The sequence below is a fragment of the Dipodomys spectabilis genome, unplaced genomic scaffold, assembly GCF_019054845.1.
Source record: "Dipodomys spectabilis isolate Male_0828 unplaced genomic scaffold, ASM1905484v1 ptg000026l, whole genome shotgun sequence".
In the NCBI taxonomy this organism is placed as follows: Eukaryota; Metazoa; Chordata; class Mammalia; order Rodentia; family Heteromyidae; genus Dipodomys; species Dipodomys spectabilis.
In genome coordinates this window covers 7,835,591-7,856,438 of record NW_024870703.1, presented here as the reverse complement: position 1 = coordinate 7,856,438, position 20,848 = coordinate 7,835,591, and the positions used below count along the sequence as shown (strand labels likewise).

Sequence of the window (20,848 nt, the reverse complement as noted above, 5' to 3'; positions counted from 1 at the left end):
GGAAGGAAGGAAGGAAGGAAGGAAGGAAGGAAGGAAGGAAGGATGGAAGGAAGGAAGGAAGGGAAAGAAGGAAAGGAAAGAAGGGAGGGGAAGGAAAGGAAAGAAGGAAGGGAAGGAATGAAGGAAGGAAAGAAAGAAAGAAAGAGAAAGAAAGGGAGGGAGGGAGGGAAAAGAAAGGAGCTTAATTCTAGCATTCAAAAAGAGAAATAACTGGAGGGAGAATGATAGAAAGGGTAATTGATCAAAATGCATTGTACTCATAACCTGACCTATAGAATTGAAACCTCTTGGTGAAACTACTTAATTAAAATGGAAAAGAAAAGAAAAACTGGGAAAATTATCCTAACATTATAAACAGGAAGGGAAGCTTTTACTTTTTGTTGAGCAGATTCTCATAAAGTCATTCATACTGGACAAGAATTATGTAGGTAGTCCAGGCTATCCTCAAAACAGAAGCCTCTTTCCTCAGTCTCCTGACTACTAAGATTATAACCATGTCTAAGGGAAACTTCCTAAATGATTGCATAAATTAGATTGTCTTAATTAAATATATCCTGAGATTTTTATCTTACATTTTATATAACAGGACAGAATTTGGGAAATACGCTATTTACTGTCAGCGATGTGTAGAAAGAACTCAACAAAATGGTGATCGTGAAGCAAGACCCTCTAGAATGGAAATTCTTTCAACACTTCTTCGAAACCCTTATCATCATTCTTTGCCCTTTAGCATACCGGTGCACTTCATGAATGGGATATATCAGGTGGGTAAAATCCATTTAGCCATAGCTCCTACGTTTAACCTTTATGTAATAAAGAAGAGTGGCTGACTGCATGGCTTAGTTAGCAACTTGCTGAGATAAACATACAAGCAGAACAGATTTTTTTATTAGCATACATTAGTTATACAAGGAAGGGATTTCATTGTGACATTTCTATACATGCATACAATGAACCCTGATTAAACTCACCTATAAACAGTTTTGCTGTTTAAAAGCAAATCTATATTAGACCAAAAAAAGGGAATGGGCTTCACTGATATTATGATTCTGATGGACAAAAACAAAAACATTTTGATCAGACTTTTCCCCCACTAATCCACTTGTTAGGTTAGGAAATCATTGCTTAACATTGGGTATGTACAGTTTTAGTCTCTTTTAAAATCTGCCATCTCAGCACTTATTTGAGAACATTTGCTTAGATTCTTACAGCTCTCAGATTTGGATGCTCCCCTATTAACTGAAGGAAACATGTTCCAAAACTAGCAATTAGTCTTTGTGGCCATAAGCCTTTCATCACAGAATTCAGAGACTTTACTCATTAAACAAACATTAAATACATAACAGTGTTTATTCAAATGTATTTCTTGTTTATTTTTTAAATTTACTTAATGATTGCATACTGTACTATCATTCTTGGTTAACTTTTAATGGGTAAGTGATCATTAATATCTCTGCCAGATGTATTTTTTTAAGTCTGACAGATATTTATGGTGGTAGAATGAGCTTTTTGTTTTGAATTCATGTTCACTAAAGCTGAGATCTCTGAATTCTTGACAGCTTCAAGGAATTTTGCTAATTTTCTCCAGTGAGGGTTGAGAACAAAAAGTTAAAACCATAGAGAAATATATATTATCATTAGTCATCCATCAAGTATGTCCCCATTTTCTCCTAGAATCTCTGTTTGAAATGTATGTACTTTTTTATTAAAAGACAGTTTTGCTGTTTTTGTCTAGGTAGTTGGGTTTGATGCATCCACCACAGTGGAAGAATTTTTGAACACTTTGAACCAAGATACAGGAATGAGGAAACCTGTACAGTCTGGATTCGCGTTGTTCACTGATGATCCATCTGGCAAAGACCTAGAGCACTGTCTTCAAGGAAACATCAAGGTAAAATTAAGACCTTTGAAGGAGCCATCCCCAGTAAACAGCATAGAAGCTAGCTACTGTTTAGTCTTTGCAAGCATAGTTCAGGAGATTTCCTCCCATTTAAGCAACCTAATCTTCACAATTAAAAAAATTGCAGGACTTTGGAGAGGCCATAGAATTGTCAACATTCAGTCTGCACACATATAGATCATGTGAAAGAGAAAAATAGTTAAAATGACGGAAATAATATTCTAAATTTTAGAGTGATAAGAATAGAGGCGTGAATGCTCTGACAAGGTAGGGGCATGGCTCAAGTGATAGAGCAGTTGCTGAGAAAACTCAAGGTTATGAGTTCACATCCCAGTAGCATCAAAAATAATAGCTTTTCATTTATTCAGCAGTATTGCTAAGCCGTTTTCAGTGTCCTATGTACTAGTTTAGTGCATGTGAAAAACACAGTATGAAATGGCTTCTGCCTACAATGAACTTAGGATTTATATAGAGAAGAGCAGACTTACACACTGATGACTTTAAACTAGAATTGAAAGTAATAAATGCTTTAAGAAGGCTTTGAACTTTGTGCAAGAGAAAATTAAGCTCAGTATTGGGAATTAGAGGTCTGAATTGCAGTTTGAAGGATGGGTAGAAAATGGACCAATTCGAAATAAAGAAGAAATTTTAAAAAATCTTTTCCAAATCATAGTAAAGTGTATTTAATGAAGTTTCCATGGAATGATGACAACAATTAGAAACATACAGTTAGAGAACCACAAGGAACTATAGTAAGAAATAGGCAATTTACTTTACAAATGAGGAAACAGAGGCCAGAGAAAGAAAAGATTTCCCTTAAATCAAGCAGCTGGAACTGGGTCTGGAGCTTTCTTGTATTATGCCTCAGATTTCCTTGGTATAACTTCAGTTATTCCAATCTTCATAAACTTAGAAGGTGGAAAAATTGCTTCTTCATGACCAAATCATGAAAAAAATTCCTGGAATCTTCTTATGTCCACTCTCTTTTAGTCATGCACTGAGATTCCTTTTTGAGTAAAAATTTCATGGCCACAGTCCCAAGTTAATTTGTGCCCAACTGGTTAAATCCCAAGATCAGAACTCCACATAAGTTGAAAACAAAAAGCCAGAACACATTTGGTTTGAGCATATCAATTGAAAATTTTCAATCTACAGCTACAATATTCAAAAAATATTGATTTTTTTTAAAGTCATGAATTTCAATTTTCTGCTTCCCTTCTAGATTTGTGACATTATTTCTAAATGGGAACAGGCATCCAAAGAACAGCAGCCTGGGAAATGTGAAGGCACAAGAACTGTTCGTCTTACTTACAAAAACAGGTGTGTAAATACTCTACTAACTGCCACAGCCTGAGTACATAGTGGTGTTCAAACCATTCACCTACTATTTAGTTTACTATTGAATTGCCTTGTAAGTTACCATGTATATTTGGAGATTTATTTTTCCTTTAAATGATAACTCTAAAACTTTGATTATAAAATTTTTTTGGTCAGTTGTGGGGCTTGAACTCTGGGCCTGGGTGCTGTCCCTAAGCTCTTCAGCTAGTGCTCTACCACTTGAGCCACAGCAGCACTTCTGGTTTTCTGAGTAGTTTATTGGAGATAAGAGTCTCATAGACTTTCCTGCCTGGGCTGGCTTTGAACCATGATCCTCAGATCTCAGCCTTCTGAGTAGCTAGGATTACAGGCATGAGCCACCAGCACCTATCTGATCATAAAAAATTTTGATTCTCATTCTTTCATATTCTTTCTCTTTCTCTTGATATTTGTTGAGCTCCAACTATAAGCCAGTCACTTAGCCAGAAGATAAAGAGGTGATAAAAGCTGGCATGATAAATCAAGTCCCTGATCTATAGGTTAGGGAAGAGGAGGAGGATTGTTAATCATATACTCCCCCTAATAAACATATATTCCCCCTAATAAAAGTTTCCTGAGGGAGAATGTGGTACTTAGAGAGCATATAATGTAGATCCTGACCTAGCTGAGAATCAGGAGGCTTTTTTGAGGCTTCTTTGAGACCAAGATCAGAGAGGGTCTGGAAGTGGGAACTTCAAAATAGGTCAAAGAGGTCATTTAAGGGCCATTGTGGGACGGGGAGGGGAGGGCCCCACAGCCCATTTCAAGAATTAAGAAAATGCCAGTGCAACTGGAGTACACAGCTTCTCAACATAAAATTATAACACACTTTTGGCATGTAATTTAAAAAAGACAGAATTCCCTTCTTTTTTTTCATATTTTCCTTCTATATATTAGTGGTCCTTAAGAAATACTTTTGCCCAGCTCACATTAACTGTACCAAAATACATTTTCCCAGCTTTTTATATATTATAATGCAAAAATTAATTGATAAAATGTCAACCTACAAGCCTAGTGGAAGTATTTGTATAGTGTTGAATTCTTGAAGATAACTATTTTTGGAAGATATTTATAATTTACAATTGGAATGTAAAAAGTCAAGGTATTGTGTAATACAAAGAATATAAATACTGACCCAGTTTAGATTTATTTTTCTAATAATCTCTCCCACAGAAATATGAGTGTAAGCCGGGCGCTGGTGGCTCATGCCTGTAAATCCTAGCTACTCAAGAGCTGAGATCTGAGAATCACGGTTCAAAGCCAGTCCAAGCAGGAAAGGCCATGAGACTCTTACCTCCAATAAACCACTAGAAAACCGGAAGTGGTGCTGTGGCTCTAGCCATAGAGTGCTTGCCTTGAGCTGAAGAGCACAGGGACAGCGCCCAGGCCCAGAGTTCAAGTTCTACAATTGACCAAAAAAAAAAAAAAAAAAAAGAGGGGCTGGGGGTTTAACACAGTGGAAGGGTGCCCACCCGGCACGCAAGGCCCTGGGTTCGATCCTCAGCCCTGGACAAAAAAAAAAAAAGAAAGAAAGAAAGAGAAAAAAAATATGAGTGTAAGTTGGCAGAGGACTCCCATACGGTCCAAGTAGCAACTTTTGTCTTTTTTTGTTGTTGTTATTGGTCATGGGTCTTAAACTCAGGTCCAGGGTGAGCTGTTCTGCTCAAGGGTAGTACTTGACCACTTTGAGCCACAGTTCCACTTCTGGTTTTCTGGTGGTTAATTTTAGTCTTACAGACTTTCCTGCCTGAGCTGTCTTTGAACCATGATCCTCAGATCTCAACTTCCTGAGTAACTAGGATTACAGACATGAGCCATCAGCACCCAACTCTCAATTGTTTTTGGGAGGGTCCAGTCGTGGGGCCTGAACTCTGGGCCTGGGCGCTGTCCCTCAGCTCTTCAGCTCAAGGCTAGCACTCTACCACTTGAGCCACAGTGCCACTTCTGGCTTTTTTTTTCTGCTTGTGTGGTGCTGAGGAATTGAACCCAGGGCCTCATGCATGCAAGGCAAGTGCTCTACCACTGAGCCACCTTCCCAGCCCCCTGTCAAATTTTTTATACAGGGAAGACTGACACACTCATAAGTAGAAAAATATAAAATTAAAATGGTAGACCTTTGAAGAAGAGAACTGCTCTTTGGAGCCTGGACCAACATCAATAGCTTTTGCTGCCTGTTCGTTTGTTTCAAATTCCATAAAGACAAATCTTTTTGGATCTCCAGTAGACTTCTAATGTGGTATACTTACGTAAACAACATTGCCACATTTCACAAATACTCCTTCAATCCAGATGATGAACACTTTTGGGAAGTAATTCCTGTAATAAATTAGAATTAATAACATTCAAAACATGAATAAAATAGTACATTCATATTTTGGACTTTGCCTCTCATACTCTCAGACATGTTTAAGACCATTCCTAATAATACATGCCTTATGAATATTTAATATATAGTAGATCTGGTTATGATGACTGTGATTGGAATTCAAATTAAATTTGGATGAAATGACAAAGACGTCTCCAAAAGGCACTATAATGCTAGAAGTCTACCTCACTGCAAAGGATCAAGAGAGGAATGGATAATGTATGATGAAAATTGCCTTGTTTTCATTGTTGATTGTTTATTTTCAAAAGCCTCATGAGGGCTGGGAATATGGTTCAGTGGTAGAGTGCTTGCCTAGCATCATGAAGCTCTGGGTTTGATTCCTCAGTACTGCATATACAGAAAAAGCTGGAAATGGTGCTGTGGCTCAAGTGTGGTAGAGTGCTGGCACTGAGCAAAAAGAAGCTCAGGCCCTAAGTTCAAGTCCCAGAACTGGCAAAAAAAAAAAAAAAAGTCTATGACATCTCGTACCAAGTGGCTTTACTTATAATCCTAGTTACTTAGGAGGATGAGTTCTGAGGATGGAGGTTGGAAGCTAGCCTACAGAAGGAAAATCCATGAGACTCTTACTTCCAATTAACTACCAAAAAGCTGGAAGTAGAGCTGTGGTTGAAGAGTGCTAGTCTTGAGCAAAAAAAAAAAAACCTCAAGGGCATTGCCCAGGTCTTGAGTTCAAGCCCAGGGACCAACACACACACACACACACACACACACACACACAAGTAGAGCTGTGGTTGAAGAGTGCTAGTCTTGAGCAAAAAAAAAAAAAAAAAAACCTCAAGGGCATTGCCCAGATCTTGAGTTCAAGCCCAGGGACCATCACACACACACACACACACACACACACATCTGAAAAAAGCAACTCAACTAAGAAGTGTAATGTTAAACAGGAGCCTGAAATGGCTGGAGAGCACAGTTATGAGAAAGTGCATTTCTAAATATGGCCATGTTTTGCATATGTGTATAAATAGCTTAGACAATGAGTACTAATTTCCAGTGACACAGTCAAGAGAGGAACTGCTGTGATCTGTCATGCAGCCAGGGATTTGATTCTTCATCTGCCAAGAAGCACTGTAATAAACCCAACTAAAATACCAATTCTCTTTATTGTGGAATTTGTAATTTATATTTAGCAAGTTATGGGATTTTAATTATTCAGATTCAGGGGTTAAAGATCTAATTAATAGGCTTTGGTCTCGGATTGCTTAAATTCTATTCATTATTAAAGCTTCTTATTTCATTTGACTTCTTACTGTGTGTTTGAAATTACCAAAGTTAAGGAATGTTTTTAACAAAACAAATCTGGCAAGGAGCCTTCCCTGCAGGGAACAACTCTTCCTTCCCCCTCCTTGAAAATCAAAGAGTATTTTCAGTAATGCTTTGTAGTTGTCATTTTCTGGAACATAGTTAACATTCCTGTCTCTGCTACCATTAGCTGACTGCAAGAGCACTTGCACCTATTGGCTCCTAAAGTCAATTTCATTTCTTCTGGCAGTGTCCACATCTAAGATTCTTGAACAAAATATATTTCTCTTCTCTGCCTCTTTCTTTCCTCCTTTCCCTCCCTCTCTCCACTTCCCCCCTCTCTACCTTTCCCTCTCTTACTCTTTCCCCCTTTTTGTGCTCGGTCGTGGGGCTTGGACTCTTGGCCTGGGCGCTGTCCTTCAGCTCTTCAGCTCAAGGCCAGCACTCTTGAGCCACAGCACCACTTCCATACTTTTTCCCTTTCTTTCTCTCTCTTTCTATTTTTGAGTCACAGCCTTACATTGTATCTCAGGCTGACCTCAAGAGTTGCTATGCAGTTAAAGCTGGCCTCAAACTTGAGATCCTTCTCCTTCTACCTAGAGTGCTAGGGTTATATGCATGCACTACCATACTGGGTACCAGAATAGATTGTATTGTGATTCTCAAGGCTTCTAAGAAGAATACCATTGCTAATAGAAATTACCTACCTAATCATCTTTTGATGATTTATCATACCCTAGGCCTGAGCTGAGCTTCATAGACAATCCTGAAGGGATTGCTTTTATAACTATCTTGTAGATAAAGCAACTGAAGCTTAAGAGTTCAATCACAAAAGGAGTTTGTTTTAGGGTCCTATAACTATGCCACAGTATTATGAAATTAATGTAGTCACATAATCTCAATAAAGAAATAAAGAAAAAAGTTAAATCACTTATCCAAAACAACAGAAAAAGGGACATCTGGGGGTTTGTTTTGGTTTGGCTTTTTTTTTTTTTGCAAATAATTCCTGTATTAATGCTCACTACCATTTGGTCATTTATTCATTCAGCCTACCACAGCTTCCCACTCCCTCTGCCACAGCCTGGCAATAGGATTCCCCTTCCCTTTACAACTTTGCAGATCCTAGGATGATGAAGAACTGTGTCACAGTGCTGAGAGTGCTGAGAGATGGTGACACTGGAGACAGACTTCTGGATTAAAATCCTGGACTACCTGCCTCTTGCTATGTGCCTCTGAGCAGGTCATTTATCATCTCCGTGTCTCAATAACCTCTGCATAACATGGACATTCAAATGGTTCCTATGCTAGGGTTTTCTGAAGACAAAATGTGAAGCACTAAGTTCAAAGCCTGTCTACCAACATTTGATATTACCATGCATGTAATGTGTATGTTCAAGATGTGGAACTTAGAGGCTTCTCAGAGTAGTGACCTGTAAGCAAGTGACTGAGGTTATAGCCACAGAGACAGGAAGGGGTGAGGAGATCACACTGCAGAATTTTTGTTTCTTTTTGTTTCCTTTGCTGTACTGAGAATTGAACTTTAAGACCTTGTGCTTTCTAAGCAAGCACTCTGCCGCTTAGGTTATGCTCTCAGCCATTTTGTTACTTTGTCTTTGAGATAGGGTCTCACTAAGTTTTCCTGCGTGAAGCTCATGATCCTTCTGCTTCCACCACCCAAGTAGCTGGGGTTACAGGCATGCACCACCTGACTCATACTGCAGGGGTGTGTGTGTGTGTGTGTGTGTGTGTGTGTGTGTGTGTGTGTGTGTGTGTGTGTGTGTGTGTGTGTGTGTGTGTGTGTGGGCTTTTTGCTGGCCCTGGGTGCTGTCCTGAGCTCCTTTTTGCTCAAGGCTAGCCCTCTACCACTTAAGTCATAGCTCCACTTCCAGCTTTTTCTGGAATTTTTTCTGGAATTGAAGATGAGCGTGTCATGGACTTTCCTGCCTGGGCTGGCTCCAAATAGCAATTCTCAGATCTCAACCTCCTGAGTAGCTAGGATGACAGGCATGAGCTGCTGACACCCAGCTCATACTGCAGTTTTAGGGGAGGGTATTAAGTAGGCTGTAGTAACCAAGGAGTGAAGGGATTGTAGATAGAAAAGGATTACAGGCTATTCTCTATTCAAATTGATAAGAGGAAGAGAAAGGGGACATAAAAATTATGAAGAATGAAACAGGCACTAGTGCCTCATACCTATAATCCTAGCTACTCAGGAGGCTGAGATCTGAGGATTGAAAGTTCAAAGCCAGCCTAGGCAGGAAAGTCCGTGAGACTCGTATCTCCAGTTAACCACCAGAAAACCAGAAGTGGTGCTCTAGCTCAAAGTGGTGAGAAAAAAAGCTCAGTGAAAGTGCCTGGGACCAGAGTTCAAGCCCCATGACTGACAAAAAAAAAGTTATGAGGAATGAATATGGAGCCACTTGAGGGGAATAAAAAGAAGAACCCAGGTAAGCCTTGTGAGCTCGGGATCCATGTCGATATGTAGAGGTGGGTTCCACCCCACAGCCTGGAGCTTCCTGGGCATGTAGTGAGGAGGCAGGCCTTCGGGATCCACCACTACCACCCTACCACTACCACACCCACCACTCAGCCCAAATCCAGCCACTGTAATCCAGGTCTTCCTTCTCTGCCTCAGGATTCCAGAGCAGCTCTGAGAGATGGAGATCGCATTCTTCTAGTTAGGTTCCAGAGCTGATTTTCAAACTTGGTCATTTGTGTGGTAGTTTTGTTCTTTTTCCTGTTCACTCCAAAGCCCTGTTAGGCCATCTCCTTCTAGCTGTTAGAGCCTGAGCTACTTAGAGGCCTGAGCTCCTAGTTTTTACACATTGCATTCCTGAACTGAATGTATCTGGGATTCTTTTCCCTTCTTTGGAATCAGTCTTGTGGGTCTGCTGAAAATGATAGAAAAATACCCTTTTCTTTCATGTAGTCATTTGTATGTTTGCTTCTTTCTCTCTCTTTAGTTGTATTATAACTCAGAATTTTATTAAAAAACCTTCCAAGCCTTTCATACCATAGTCCTAAGTTACTCAAAAGGCTGAGATCTTAGGATAGTGGTGTGAAGCCAGCCCAGGAAGTGAGAGACTCTTCTCTCCAGTTAATCACCAAAAAATCTGGAAATAGAGCTGTGGTTCAAGTGGTAGAGTGCTAGTCTTGAGCAAAAAAGCTCAGGGACACTACTAAGGCCCTGAGTTCAAGCTCCAAGACTGGGAAGGAAAAAAAAGAAAGAGAGAGGGGGGAGAGGGGAGGAAAGAAAGAAAGAAGGAAGAAAGGAAGGAAAGAATGGAAGGAAGGAAAGAGAAATAAAAAGAAAAGAAAGAAGAAAGGAAGGAAGGAAAGAGAAAGGAAAGAAAGAAGAAAGGAAAGAAGGAAGGAAAGGAAAGGAGGGAGGGAGGGAAAAGGAAAAAGAAAAGAAAAGAAACTTCTAATCAATAAGATAGACATAGTTTTACACAATTGTAACCCCAGTGACATGGGAAGCCATAATAAGTAAGAGATTCCTGGTCAGAGACTGGCGCTGTTTGGAAACAGAGACACACCATGTGTTGATGGTTCATGCCTGTAATCCTAACTACTAAGGAGGCTGAGATCTGAGGATTTCAACTTGAATCCAGCCTGGGAAGCAAAGTCTGTAAGACTCTTATCCTTAATTAAGTGAAGAAATGGAGCTGTGGCTCAAATGATAGAGTGTTAGCCTTGGGCACAAAAGCTCAGGGACAGAGCCTAGGCCCTGGGTTCCAGCCCCCGGGACAGGCCCCCTCACCTACAAAAAAGAGACCCTACCTAAAAAAAATAACTAAAAGAAAAACAGATTTGGGTGTATAGTTCAAACAGTAGAGCACCTGCCTGGCAAGTACAAGACCCTAAGTTCAAATTCTAGTTACTGAAAAGGAAGGGGAGGGGAGGGGGAAGAGGGGAGAGAAAGAAAAGGGAAACAAGAAGAGGGGAGAGCAGGAAAAGGGAGGTAAGGGGAGGGGAGGGGAGGGGAAGGGAGGGGAGAGGAAGGGAAAGCAAGAGAATCCTCGGGGCTCAGTGGTAGCGTGTCTGCCTGGAAAGAAAGTCCTTCCAGTGGGAACAGCTAGACTGTGTTGGATTATAGGACTCAACAAAATATAGTTCCTCCTTCAAATGGGAAAAATAAGTACATATAAAAATGTAAGCATGGCCAAAATAGAAGGCTTTCATCTTAAACTTCATTCTTTGTTTTATATCACATTGCTGGTATCATTTTGAATTTCTTACCTATTTCTGTTGTCCAGCTCACCTACAAGATAACAATTCTGCATTGTTTATCTTCATGCAGCCATTGATCTAAAAATGAGGCTTGGGCCGGGCGCCGGTGGCTCACACCTGTAATCCTAGCTACTCAGGAGGCTGAGATCTGAGGATCATGGTTCAAAGCCAGCCCGGGCAGGAGAGACCGTGAGACTCTATCTGCAATAAACCACCAGAAAACGGGAAGTGGCACTGTAGCTCAAGTGGTAGAGCGCTCGCCTTGAGCTGAAGAGCTGAGGGACAGCGCCCAGGCCCAGAGTTCAAGTCCCACGACCGACAAAAAAAATAAATAAATAAAAAAAAATGGGGCTTGGGTGGTTTGGTTTTTTGTTTTTGTTTTCCAAGATAACTGCTAATCTAGATAACTTCTCAAAGATACTCCAAATAATGGAGTATGTCTTCTTCCTCAAGTATGTGGAGAGAATGTGCCCAGAAATCTACAGAGTAGCCAACTAGCTGGATCCAGGTGTATCTCCTCCAGCCACTGTGCTGTCATGACAGTAATCTGTGTGCTGGGTTGGAGAGGGGAGAGGGGGAGGAGAGGAGAGGGAAGAAATGTTGCTTACCTGCCTCGTTGTCATAGCACTTTGAGCACAACACCTGTGTCTGATCTGAAGCTCACATATAAATAAACAGAGCAGAGATAAATAGAGCCACTAAATTAATGCACTTCTAGGCAAACAAGAGCCATGCTATTATGAACCAAGCACAGTAGTGTGTGCCTGTAGCCCCAGCTACTCAAGAGACAGAGGTAGGAGGATTGCTTGAGCCCAAAGAGCAATTTGGGCAATATAGTATCTTAAAACCAACCAACAAAGTCATACTATGTTTCAATAAGTAAAAATGAAAGCAAGTAAACTATTTTTTGAGCTCCTAATGCCATATATCAGCAAGTGCCTAAGCAATGAAAATATATTTAAATGTATTAATACTATCTTTTCAGTGCCCAGATAAAACCTTACTCCTTTTCCCTGCTTACTTAAAGGGTTGATTTTGAATAGAACCCTTCATTTGCCATTGTTTAGTGTATCTGAGTTGTTCTGGAAAGAAAATTGAGCTTATATGTTGAATGACGTTATATCCTGCATTGTTTAGAAGAAATGGCAAACAATTTTACTCAGTGTTGTAGGTCCTTTCTTAGTAACACGTAACGATTTTGTACTTCAGGGCATTAAAAAAATGGACAGGTTCCTCCACTTCATTAAAGTTTTTTTCTTAGACCAGAACCAGAGGTCATATCACATAGAGGACCCATCTGGGTCCACAGTCATTTTTTCTTTCTTCGTTTGTGAGAACATGGTTGGGGGCTAGTGTTGTAGTTTAGTGCTAATGCTTGCCAAGCTTGCACAAGCTCTAGATTTGATCCTTATCATAGTAAAAAAAAATGCCATTTTATAAGAATTTTTCTTTTTCTTTTGTTTTTAACAGACTATATTTCTCAGTGCAAGCTCATGGAGAGACTGATAGAGAAAAGTTGCTGTTAACGTATCAGACAAATGATCAAGTAATGAACGGCCTTTTCCCTCTGAGCAAGGATCTGGCATTAGAAATGGCAGCTCTTTTAGCTCAGGTAACTTCCATGTTGTGCAGAATAAAGAATGGAAATGATAAGATACTAATTTCTTTACTCAATTAAGTGCTGTAAAACAGTATGCCTTTAGTAAGTCTTTAAATTCATTTTGCTGTCACTAAGACCTTAAAATTTTCAGACATTGTAATTACAATTTGACTCAGAACCCACTGACAATTGTAGGGACAGAGAATGAGACCATATTCTATCAAGGAAACCTTGTTTCTTAATTCCTTAAAAGCATGGCTTTACACTTAATAAAGGAACTTGAGTGTTGAGCCTGTGGGGCTGAGGGTGCCAGGCCAACGTCATTCTATAATCCAATAGGAATGAGTTTTGGAAAATCTAAAGCACTTTCTTTTATTTACCTCTTGTATCAATTATGAAATTTCTAGTGACTTAATCAATAGAACTATGTTTGTCTCTCTTGTGGGGGGCGGGGTCATCCTAACCCTTATACACAGGTCCAGGGGTGGAGGCTTTGTTCTTCTCTCCCTTCTGCCACCTTGGGGAGTGCTTTGGAGGGAGCATGATCCTGGAGGTCTCCCAGATCTCCAAGTGTCTGTCAGTGCTCCAAGCATTGGGATCGGGAAAGTGCATGCCCTTCTGCCTTTGGAAAAACTTCTCAGTGCTTATTTTACAGAGCATCTCCGTGTATTCCTGTCTGTTCAGAATTTAGTCACATAGCCTTGCCCGACTTAGAAGGCAGTTGGGGAATGTAGTGTTAGCAGTAGATTCAACTGAATTTAAGGCATTTTGCAACTCAAGAAGAGAATGATCCTAAGAGACAACTAACAACAACCTCTATCACACGAGGGTCTCCACGTAGGATAATTAAAATGAAGTTTGAAAGCAGCTCTGTGGTTGCTTATAGCACCCCCAAAATATACTTAGACATCAGCCAGCTGCCTCTTACATTGTACACCATTCCACAACATCTCATTCATTCTGTTCTGGGGAAGAGGAGAATTTGAGACAGAGTCTCACGTAACCCAAAGTGGCCTTGAATTCAAGATCTTCCTTCTCCAAGTACTCCTAAGTGATGTTATTACTTCCCTTACATTCAAGGACACTCATGATCTGAATGTTAGCTGCTACTCTAACCTCAACACTCCCTCAACATCCCCTGCCCTCAACTTCATGCCCAGTAAAGTATAAATAGTATGGCCATGCACAATCCCCTGACTTGCATTTGGTGACCTTACTTTACTCTGTATAATTTACAAGCTTGTCTCTTGTGTCTGGAACATCTTTACCCCTGTTGACTTGGTCTTATCCTTTCATTTTCCTCATAGATGTCAGTTATTCTAGAAAGTCTTCCTTAATCCTGTCCTGGTGGATTTGATTGTCTAAGCATTTCTGTTATGATCTATACAAATGTATTGTTGTCCTGACTTCAGTGGTTTAGAATCTCTTGTTCACATTTCTGCTTTGCACCACTCACTGTGGTCTTCCTGAAGAGCATGCCTATACCTATCCCTCTTTGTGTCTAGCATAGCATTACAACTAAGCCATTCTTTCTAAGAGAATATTTTCAGAGAAAGACATAGTTGATAATTAGCTTTTAGGATAATTTTAAGATCATATGGACTTTAAAGCATCATAGCTATACTAATTGTTGTCTCTTTTCTTTTCCTTTGCTCTAGTACCAGGACTTGAACTTAGGGACTGAAACTCTTCCTCATCTTTTTTGCTCACAGCTGGTGCTCTACTACTTGAGACATGCCTCCAGTCCAGCTTTATGCTGGCTAATTGGAAATGAAATCTCACAAATGTTTCTGCCTGCTCTGTCTTCAAATGATACTCTAGGTCACTGCCTCCTGAGTAGCTAGCATTATAAACATGAGTAACCATTGCTTACCTTCCCTCCTTGTTTCCCTCTCTTCCTCTCCTCCTTTTCTCTTCCTTTCTTTGTTATTTGGGGGTTTGTTGTTATTGTTGTTTGCGGTTTTGTTGTTATTGTTGTTTTGAGACAAAGTCTTGCTATGAAGCTCAGGCTGACCTGGAACTTACCTGTAGCCCAGGCTGGCATTGGACTTGCAATCTGCCTGCCACCACCTGCTAAGTGCTAGAATTACAGATGTGAACCACCATGCTTGGTTAGGTGATAAAAAGTTGTAGAAAAGATAAACTGGGCTCATATTTTCTTGGTGAGAGGGTTGAGATAATTTCCTCACATGTCATTCTAGGGTTTGGTCCTCTAGATACAGGTTTTCTGTGAGATTCTCTGGCTTTTACTAACATTTAAGTTTCTCTTCTTGCTTTAACCTGTAATTTTTTTCAAGAAAACTTTCTCTAACAATCTACTCCAAGGATATATGTTTTAATTTTTTAGGTAAATATGAAGAGGGGACAGAGAGGTAGGACCACACATTAAGAAAATTGAGTACATGACTAACATTAAAAAATAGATTTTCTCTATATAAGAAATTTGAATAATGCTTCTGCTCTTCTGTTCCCAGAGCAGTTTTTATGAAGATAAATGAGATACACTAAAGAAATCAAGCTTTTTAAAGAGTTATTTCTATTATATTTTGAATATCTATAGTTCCTTGTTGATGTTCTTTGTCTTAAGGAAATTCTTTGAGCTGGTCCCTAATTGTTGTAGGCAGTGTCTGGTAAGGCATCTATGTTCACGTGGGGTATGCTGGGAATTAGCTGACTATTCTCAATTACTACATGTTTGTCCTATCCCATACTGTATATCAGGCACCAAGGAGGGGAGACACTGACACTGGACATATTATTAAAGGCTTCCCTAAGAGTCAGGTTGCCTTGAATGTGCTGTTTTGTAACTGATTATCTACCTGCTATAGTCTTCAAGGTTAATGGCCTGGTCTAGGTTCTACAGGTAGTTATAATGGTAGATGGGGACAATGCAGTTGCTTGCTCTAGGAGCAAGCTCACTTGGGTGAGGTTGGGTAGAAAGCTTTTATTTTTATGAGGACGTTAAAAAGGATACTTGGGTAGGAGGAAGGTAAGGATTGGTAGAAGAATAGAAATAAGATGAGAATGGGAACTGAGCAGCAAAACCAAGTCGAATAATGAAAAAGATCGAAGAACATAGGAAATTAGAAGTATAGGCTTTAAGGGCAAAGCTCAGCTGAAGATTGTAGACAGTAACTGATGAGCTAAAGAAGAAAAGAATCTTCTAAGATGAGCAAGAGGCCCTTTCAGTTGAAGATCTGGGGCTTCCTACAAGACCATTTGACTTTCTGCTAGGAAGCAATATAGGTGAATACTTAGCAGAACATTCTCCTGAATATCCTCATCCCATCTTCCTCCTTGAACTCCTTTTGGTACCCTCTACATGGCACTTAGTACAGTTTATCACAAGAGTTTGCTTATACACCAATCTCTTTGATTAGACATTGAAGGTGAGGTCTTGCTCTCATTTTTCCTCTCTCACATCATTTAGCATAGTGCCTGACTTACAATATAAACTGGGCACAGGGTTGTATAAAAGGTTAGGCAGATGAGTTGGAAGAGAGAGGGACTGATGGGTAGGAGGATGGATGGATTAGGAGAGGTGGCCTCTGTATGATCTGTAAGTAGAAATGAGAGCTGGACATTTTTTAAGAGATAGAGGAGGGAAGGAAGGACTCTATTCATTAGTGACTGATTATAGAGACCAAACACAGCAACATTTATGGAGGAAAAAAATCTGGGAAGAGATTAAGGAGAATATTATTCATACTCTTAGTGCATGTTGTAGATCCATGTAATACTATTTCAAGAGTTCTTATAATAACTTTATTCACATCATTCTGTTTTTAACTTCCATTTTAACCTTAACACTAGCAATTAAAATAGTATCTTTAAATGAAAATTTATCCTATGTTATCAGCAATAACAGCAGTTCCCTATAGCAAATATTTCCAAATGTTAATAGTAACCTAGAAATGTTGATGTAGAAATGACACTGAAGTGTTTAAAGATTTTTTTTTTTCCATTCTTGATTCCAATCAGGTGGAGATTGGAGATTTTGAAAGACCTTTCTCAACTCCAGCAGGGCCTGTTACCAATCAGTGCAAATCAAATCAGACTCTCAAACAAGTCCTAGAGAAATTTTATCCTAAAAGGTATAGAGATGGCTGCTCTGAAGAGCAGTCGAGGTAAGGAACTGTTTTGAATTGTTTAAGGGTGGGGCCACACTGATTCTTCATTAATAAAAAATGGTGACAATTTTGTCAAGATTTTTTAATGCTGGTGACCCTCAAAAGCTACAGATATACTGGGAAACTTTCAAATCTATTTATTATAACCACATGGTTTTTTGAAAGAGAGACACATTGTAGAATGACAAAAAAAAAAAAAAAAGTTGTTAGCTGAAGACCTGACCTTGACTCAGATCCACTTTTCATTTGGGATACAGATGAATCTTAAAGAAGAAACATTGCATAGGAGATATTTAAGTTTATGAAGTATTTACCCCCCAAACCTTATCTAACAGGATAACTGTAAGGTCTGCCTTGGGCCACACAGGCCCTGGGTCTCCCCACCTCCTGCATAAGTCTCTGCCCAGTTCCTGCATTACCTAGGTAACTGGCACACCTGAACGCAGTAACCTCTCCCTCCTCAGAGGTCACTTCTTGAGCCACCATCCCCTTCCCACCTCCGCCTCACACCTCCCATGGGGACAGGGGAGGGCCCCAAGCCCTGAGGTCACATGCACATCCAGTGTGGCCACACCTTCCCTTACCTGGCCGCAGCTTCACTCCTTCCCTACTTAAACCCTGGCAGGATTCGCTGCCCTCTTTTGGCTTCTGTGCCTCCACCAGGCACAGCAGAGCATCAGATAAACTGCCTTTTTGCACAAGACTCTTTTTATCTTTTTAAAAACTCAAGCACTGAGGTTTGAACTAAGGACCTTGTGCTTCCTAGGCAGATGCTCTCCCATGTAAGCCACACCTCCAGCCCAAAATATTTTAACAAAACAAATAGATTTATTGATATATAATTCATGTCACAGAGTAAGAACCAATGACATTTAGTATATTTACAAAATTATGCAACTGTCATCAAAGACATTTTAATATCAAGTTTGTGATTAAAACTAAACTAACGGAGAGTTTCTGTTTTAGAGTATATAAAGTAATTCCATTGTAAAATTTAAAAATAGAGGCAAATTCAATGTACTGACTGCTAATTTTCCAAAAGTGAATCATTGAAGGTCAGTCTTCTATGTATTATAAGCAGTTGCTTCTCTGATTGAGAAGTTTGTCACTGCAGCTTACATTTCTTCAAGCCAGAAATAATATTTCCTAAAATTCTACCAATTGGGCTCTAGTTCTTGTACTTTTCTTTCAGAATGAAAATATTCCCCCAGGGGCTGGAAAGGTGGCTCAGTGGTAGAGTGCTTGCCTTGCATGCATGAGGCCCTGGGTTCGATTCCTCAGCACCACATAAGCAAAAAAGGAAAAAAAAGGAAAAAAGAAAAAGAAAATATTCCCCCAAAGAAATTACTTAACAAATTAATTCATACTAAGGTTTTGTGTTAGCTCTTCAGAGGTTTAAATTTTACCTGCTGGAGCCAGGCATCAATAGCTCATACCTGTAATTCCAGCTACTTGGGAAGCTGAGATTGGGAGGATTGCAGTTAGATCCCAGATTGGGCTGATGTGTTGGGTGCCTGTTAACCTAACCACAACAGGATTCTAGTATAGGCAGATATAGCCTAGGTGTACTCCTGAGCAGGAAGCAAGACCCTGTCTCAAAAATAGAAAAAATTAGGGCTGGAGGCATGACTCGATGTTAAGAGCATCTGCCTAGCAAGAGCATGGACCTGAGTTCAAACCAACTCCACCCCCCCAAAAAAAATTCTTTCTGGGCATACTCAAGTCTGGTTGAGAAGTCAAATAATAGGAGAATTTGATGGGGGTAGCGGGAATCTCTAGAAAGAACAAGTAGTGGGCAGGGATGAGATAGAGAGGCATAGTTGATCCTCGTATTGGCTCAAAGAGAGTTTATCTTGGGAGGATGATACACTGCTTATGTTATTGTTTCAGAAGTTTTGGTTTTGCTCTTTTTTTTTTTTTAGGCAACTTTACCAGAGACTATCAACCAGATGGATGGCCCTCCGGGGACACAGTGCTGCCGACTGTGTGCGAATTTATTTGACAGTCGCCAGGAAGTGGCCATTCTTTGGTGCCAAGTTGTTTTTTGCTAAAGTAAGAAAGAATGGGAGGGGAGACCTATTAGAAAAACAATAACCTTGTGTACATGGCCAACCAGATTCACCCTTGATGTGTAGTACATTCAGCTTTATCAAAATTGAGGCAATTCCCAGCAATTTCAAGTAAACAACCAAGGGATTCTAGGAAAAGGGGAGAAAAGTTTCTCCCTATTTTCTCTGCTGTCCATCCACTCTGAATCATTTCCCAGACTTGTTAGGCTAATCAAATGATTGTAAACAGAAGCTAGTCTCCTTTTTCTCCATTCATTCATCTGTTTACTTACTTACTCTTTCATTCATTGACTTATTTAACAAGTTTGTTAGTATTTACCAAATCCTGGTTGGCAAGCCTCTAGCTCAGCTTTAAAAACCCATAAACACATGATATTGGATGAGTTCAACCAAACTCCCTGGATTTTTCAACTACCAAACTCTCCAAGGTAGACTATATCTAAGCATATTCTACTTTGAGCAATACCACCAGAACCAAATTATGCCTACTAATTCCTCTTCTTTCTAGTGAACTATATCACTTTAGACTATCTCAGATCCTAAGATACATCCTACCTTGTGTCATATTTTTCTGTGTATTTTTTACCCTCATTAATGACTCGCACACTCCTTGAGAAGGATCTTAAAGTCCTTCTTGTGTCCAGTATAATTCTTTGCATATAATTTTCATTTATTAAGTATTTGTTGACTAGATATAACAAAGTCAGAATCTAAGATATATTTCCTGGGCGCTGGTGATTCACACCAGTAATCCTAGCTATTCAGAAGGCTGAGATCTTAGGCTTACCATTAGAAGCCAGCCAAGACAGAAAAGTCTGTGAGATTCTTATCTCCACTTAGGTAGCAAAAAGCCAGAAGTGGTGGTGTGGCTCAAGTAATAAAGCATTAACCTTGAGTAAAGAAAGCTAAGGGATGGCCTCTAGACCCTGAGTTCAAGCCCTAGTATCAGCATTAAAAATAAATAAATTTTGGGGCTGGGAAGATGGCTCAGTGGTAGAGCGCTTGCCTTGGGATGCATGAGGCCCTGGGTTCAATTCCTCAGCACCACATAAGCAAAAAAAGAAAAAAGCCGGAAGTGGCGCTGTGGCTCAAGTGGTAGAGCGCTAGCCATGAGCTGAAGAGCTGAGGGACAGCGCCCAGGCCCAGAGTTCAGGCCCACAACCGGACCCAAAAAAAAAAAAAAAATTAATTAATTAATTAATTAATTTTCAAAGAACAGGAAATGGAAATAAACACACATAAAATCTAAGGGTATCTTCTAACTGTTAGTCTAGGAGTAACTATAATTGTTAAGAAACTATTTTTGCTAGTTTTTGGAAGCTATGTACTAAGGTAACAGAAAGATAATAATTCTGTTAATATTTTTAAACATCTAGAAAACTAATATATTTTCAAAAAGGTGAATGTATATGTGTGAATATATATATATATATATGTGCATATTTCTAAATATAAGGAGTAAGCCAGGAACATTAGCATATGCCTCTTGCCCCAGTTACTCAGGAAGCTGAATCCAGGAGTTTGAGAGACCAGCCTAAACAACTTATGAGCTTTGAAGTGTGAATCTTTTACTTATCAAGTTAGAATCAGAAAGGCTATTAAACATCTTCCTGACAATATGTGCTATGTTTGCTGGCAGAAAATATTATTTACATGATGATGTTGTGCTTCATGTTGAATAACTAGCAGTTTTTTTTCTTCAAAACGAGGAGGTACTTCTTTTTTTAGGGTTCTCCCTTCTCAGTGTTTGTGGTAAAATGCACATAAAATCTACCACTTTACCCCCTTTTTCAGTAGATGGCTTTGTGGAATTTAGTGCATTCAAAATCTTTTCCAATCACCACTACCATCCATTATCAGAACTTTTTTTGTCAGTCTTCCCAACTTTATACGTATTAAACATGAACTCTCCAGGTTTTCCTTTCCTCACCC

At 39.6% G+C, this 20,848-nt stretch overlaps 1 protein-coding gene across 3 annotated transcripts in view; it reads left to right on the top strand.

The window, feature by feature from the left end:
- Positions 1-20,848, top strand: part of Plekhh2 (pleckstrin homology, MyTH4 and FERM domain containing H2) — a 107,252-nt gene that overhangs the window by 75,893 nt on the left and 10,511 nt on the right. For 2 of the 3 annotated variants that reach the window (XM_042675494.1, XM_042675493.1), the window contains 6 exons: positions 587-764; positions 1,736-1,891; positions 3,123-3,220; positions 12,588-12,729; positions 16,699-16,844; positions 18,770-18,899. In XM_042675494.1, the coding sequence (XP_042531428.1) occupies positions 587-764; positions 1,736-1,891; positions 3,123-3,220; positions 12,588-12,729; positions 16,699-16,844; positions 18,770-18,899 (850 nt within the window). Of the gene's footprint in view, positions 1-586; positions 765-1,735; positions 1,892-3,122; positions 3,221-12,587; positions 12,730-16,698; positions 16,845-18,769; positions 18,900-20,848 lie in introns of those variants that run through there. The other variant, XR_006146952.1, reaches the window with a different exon arrangement.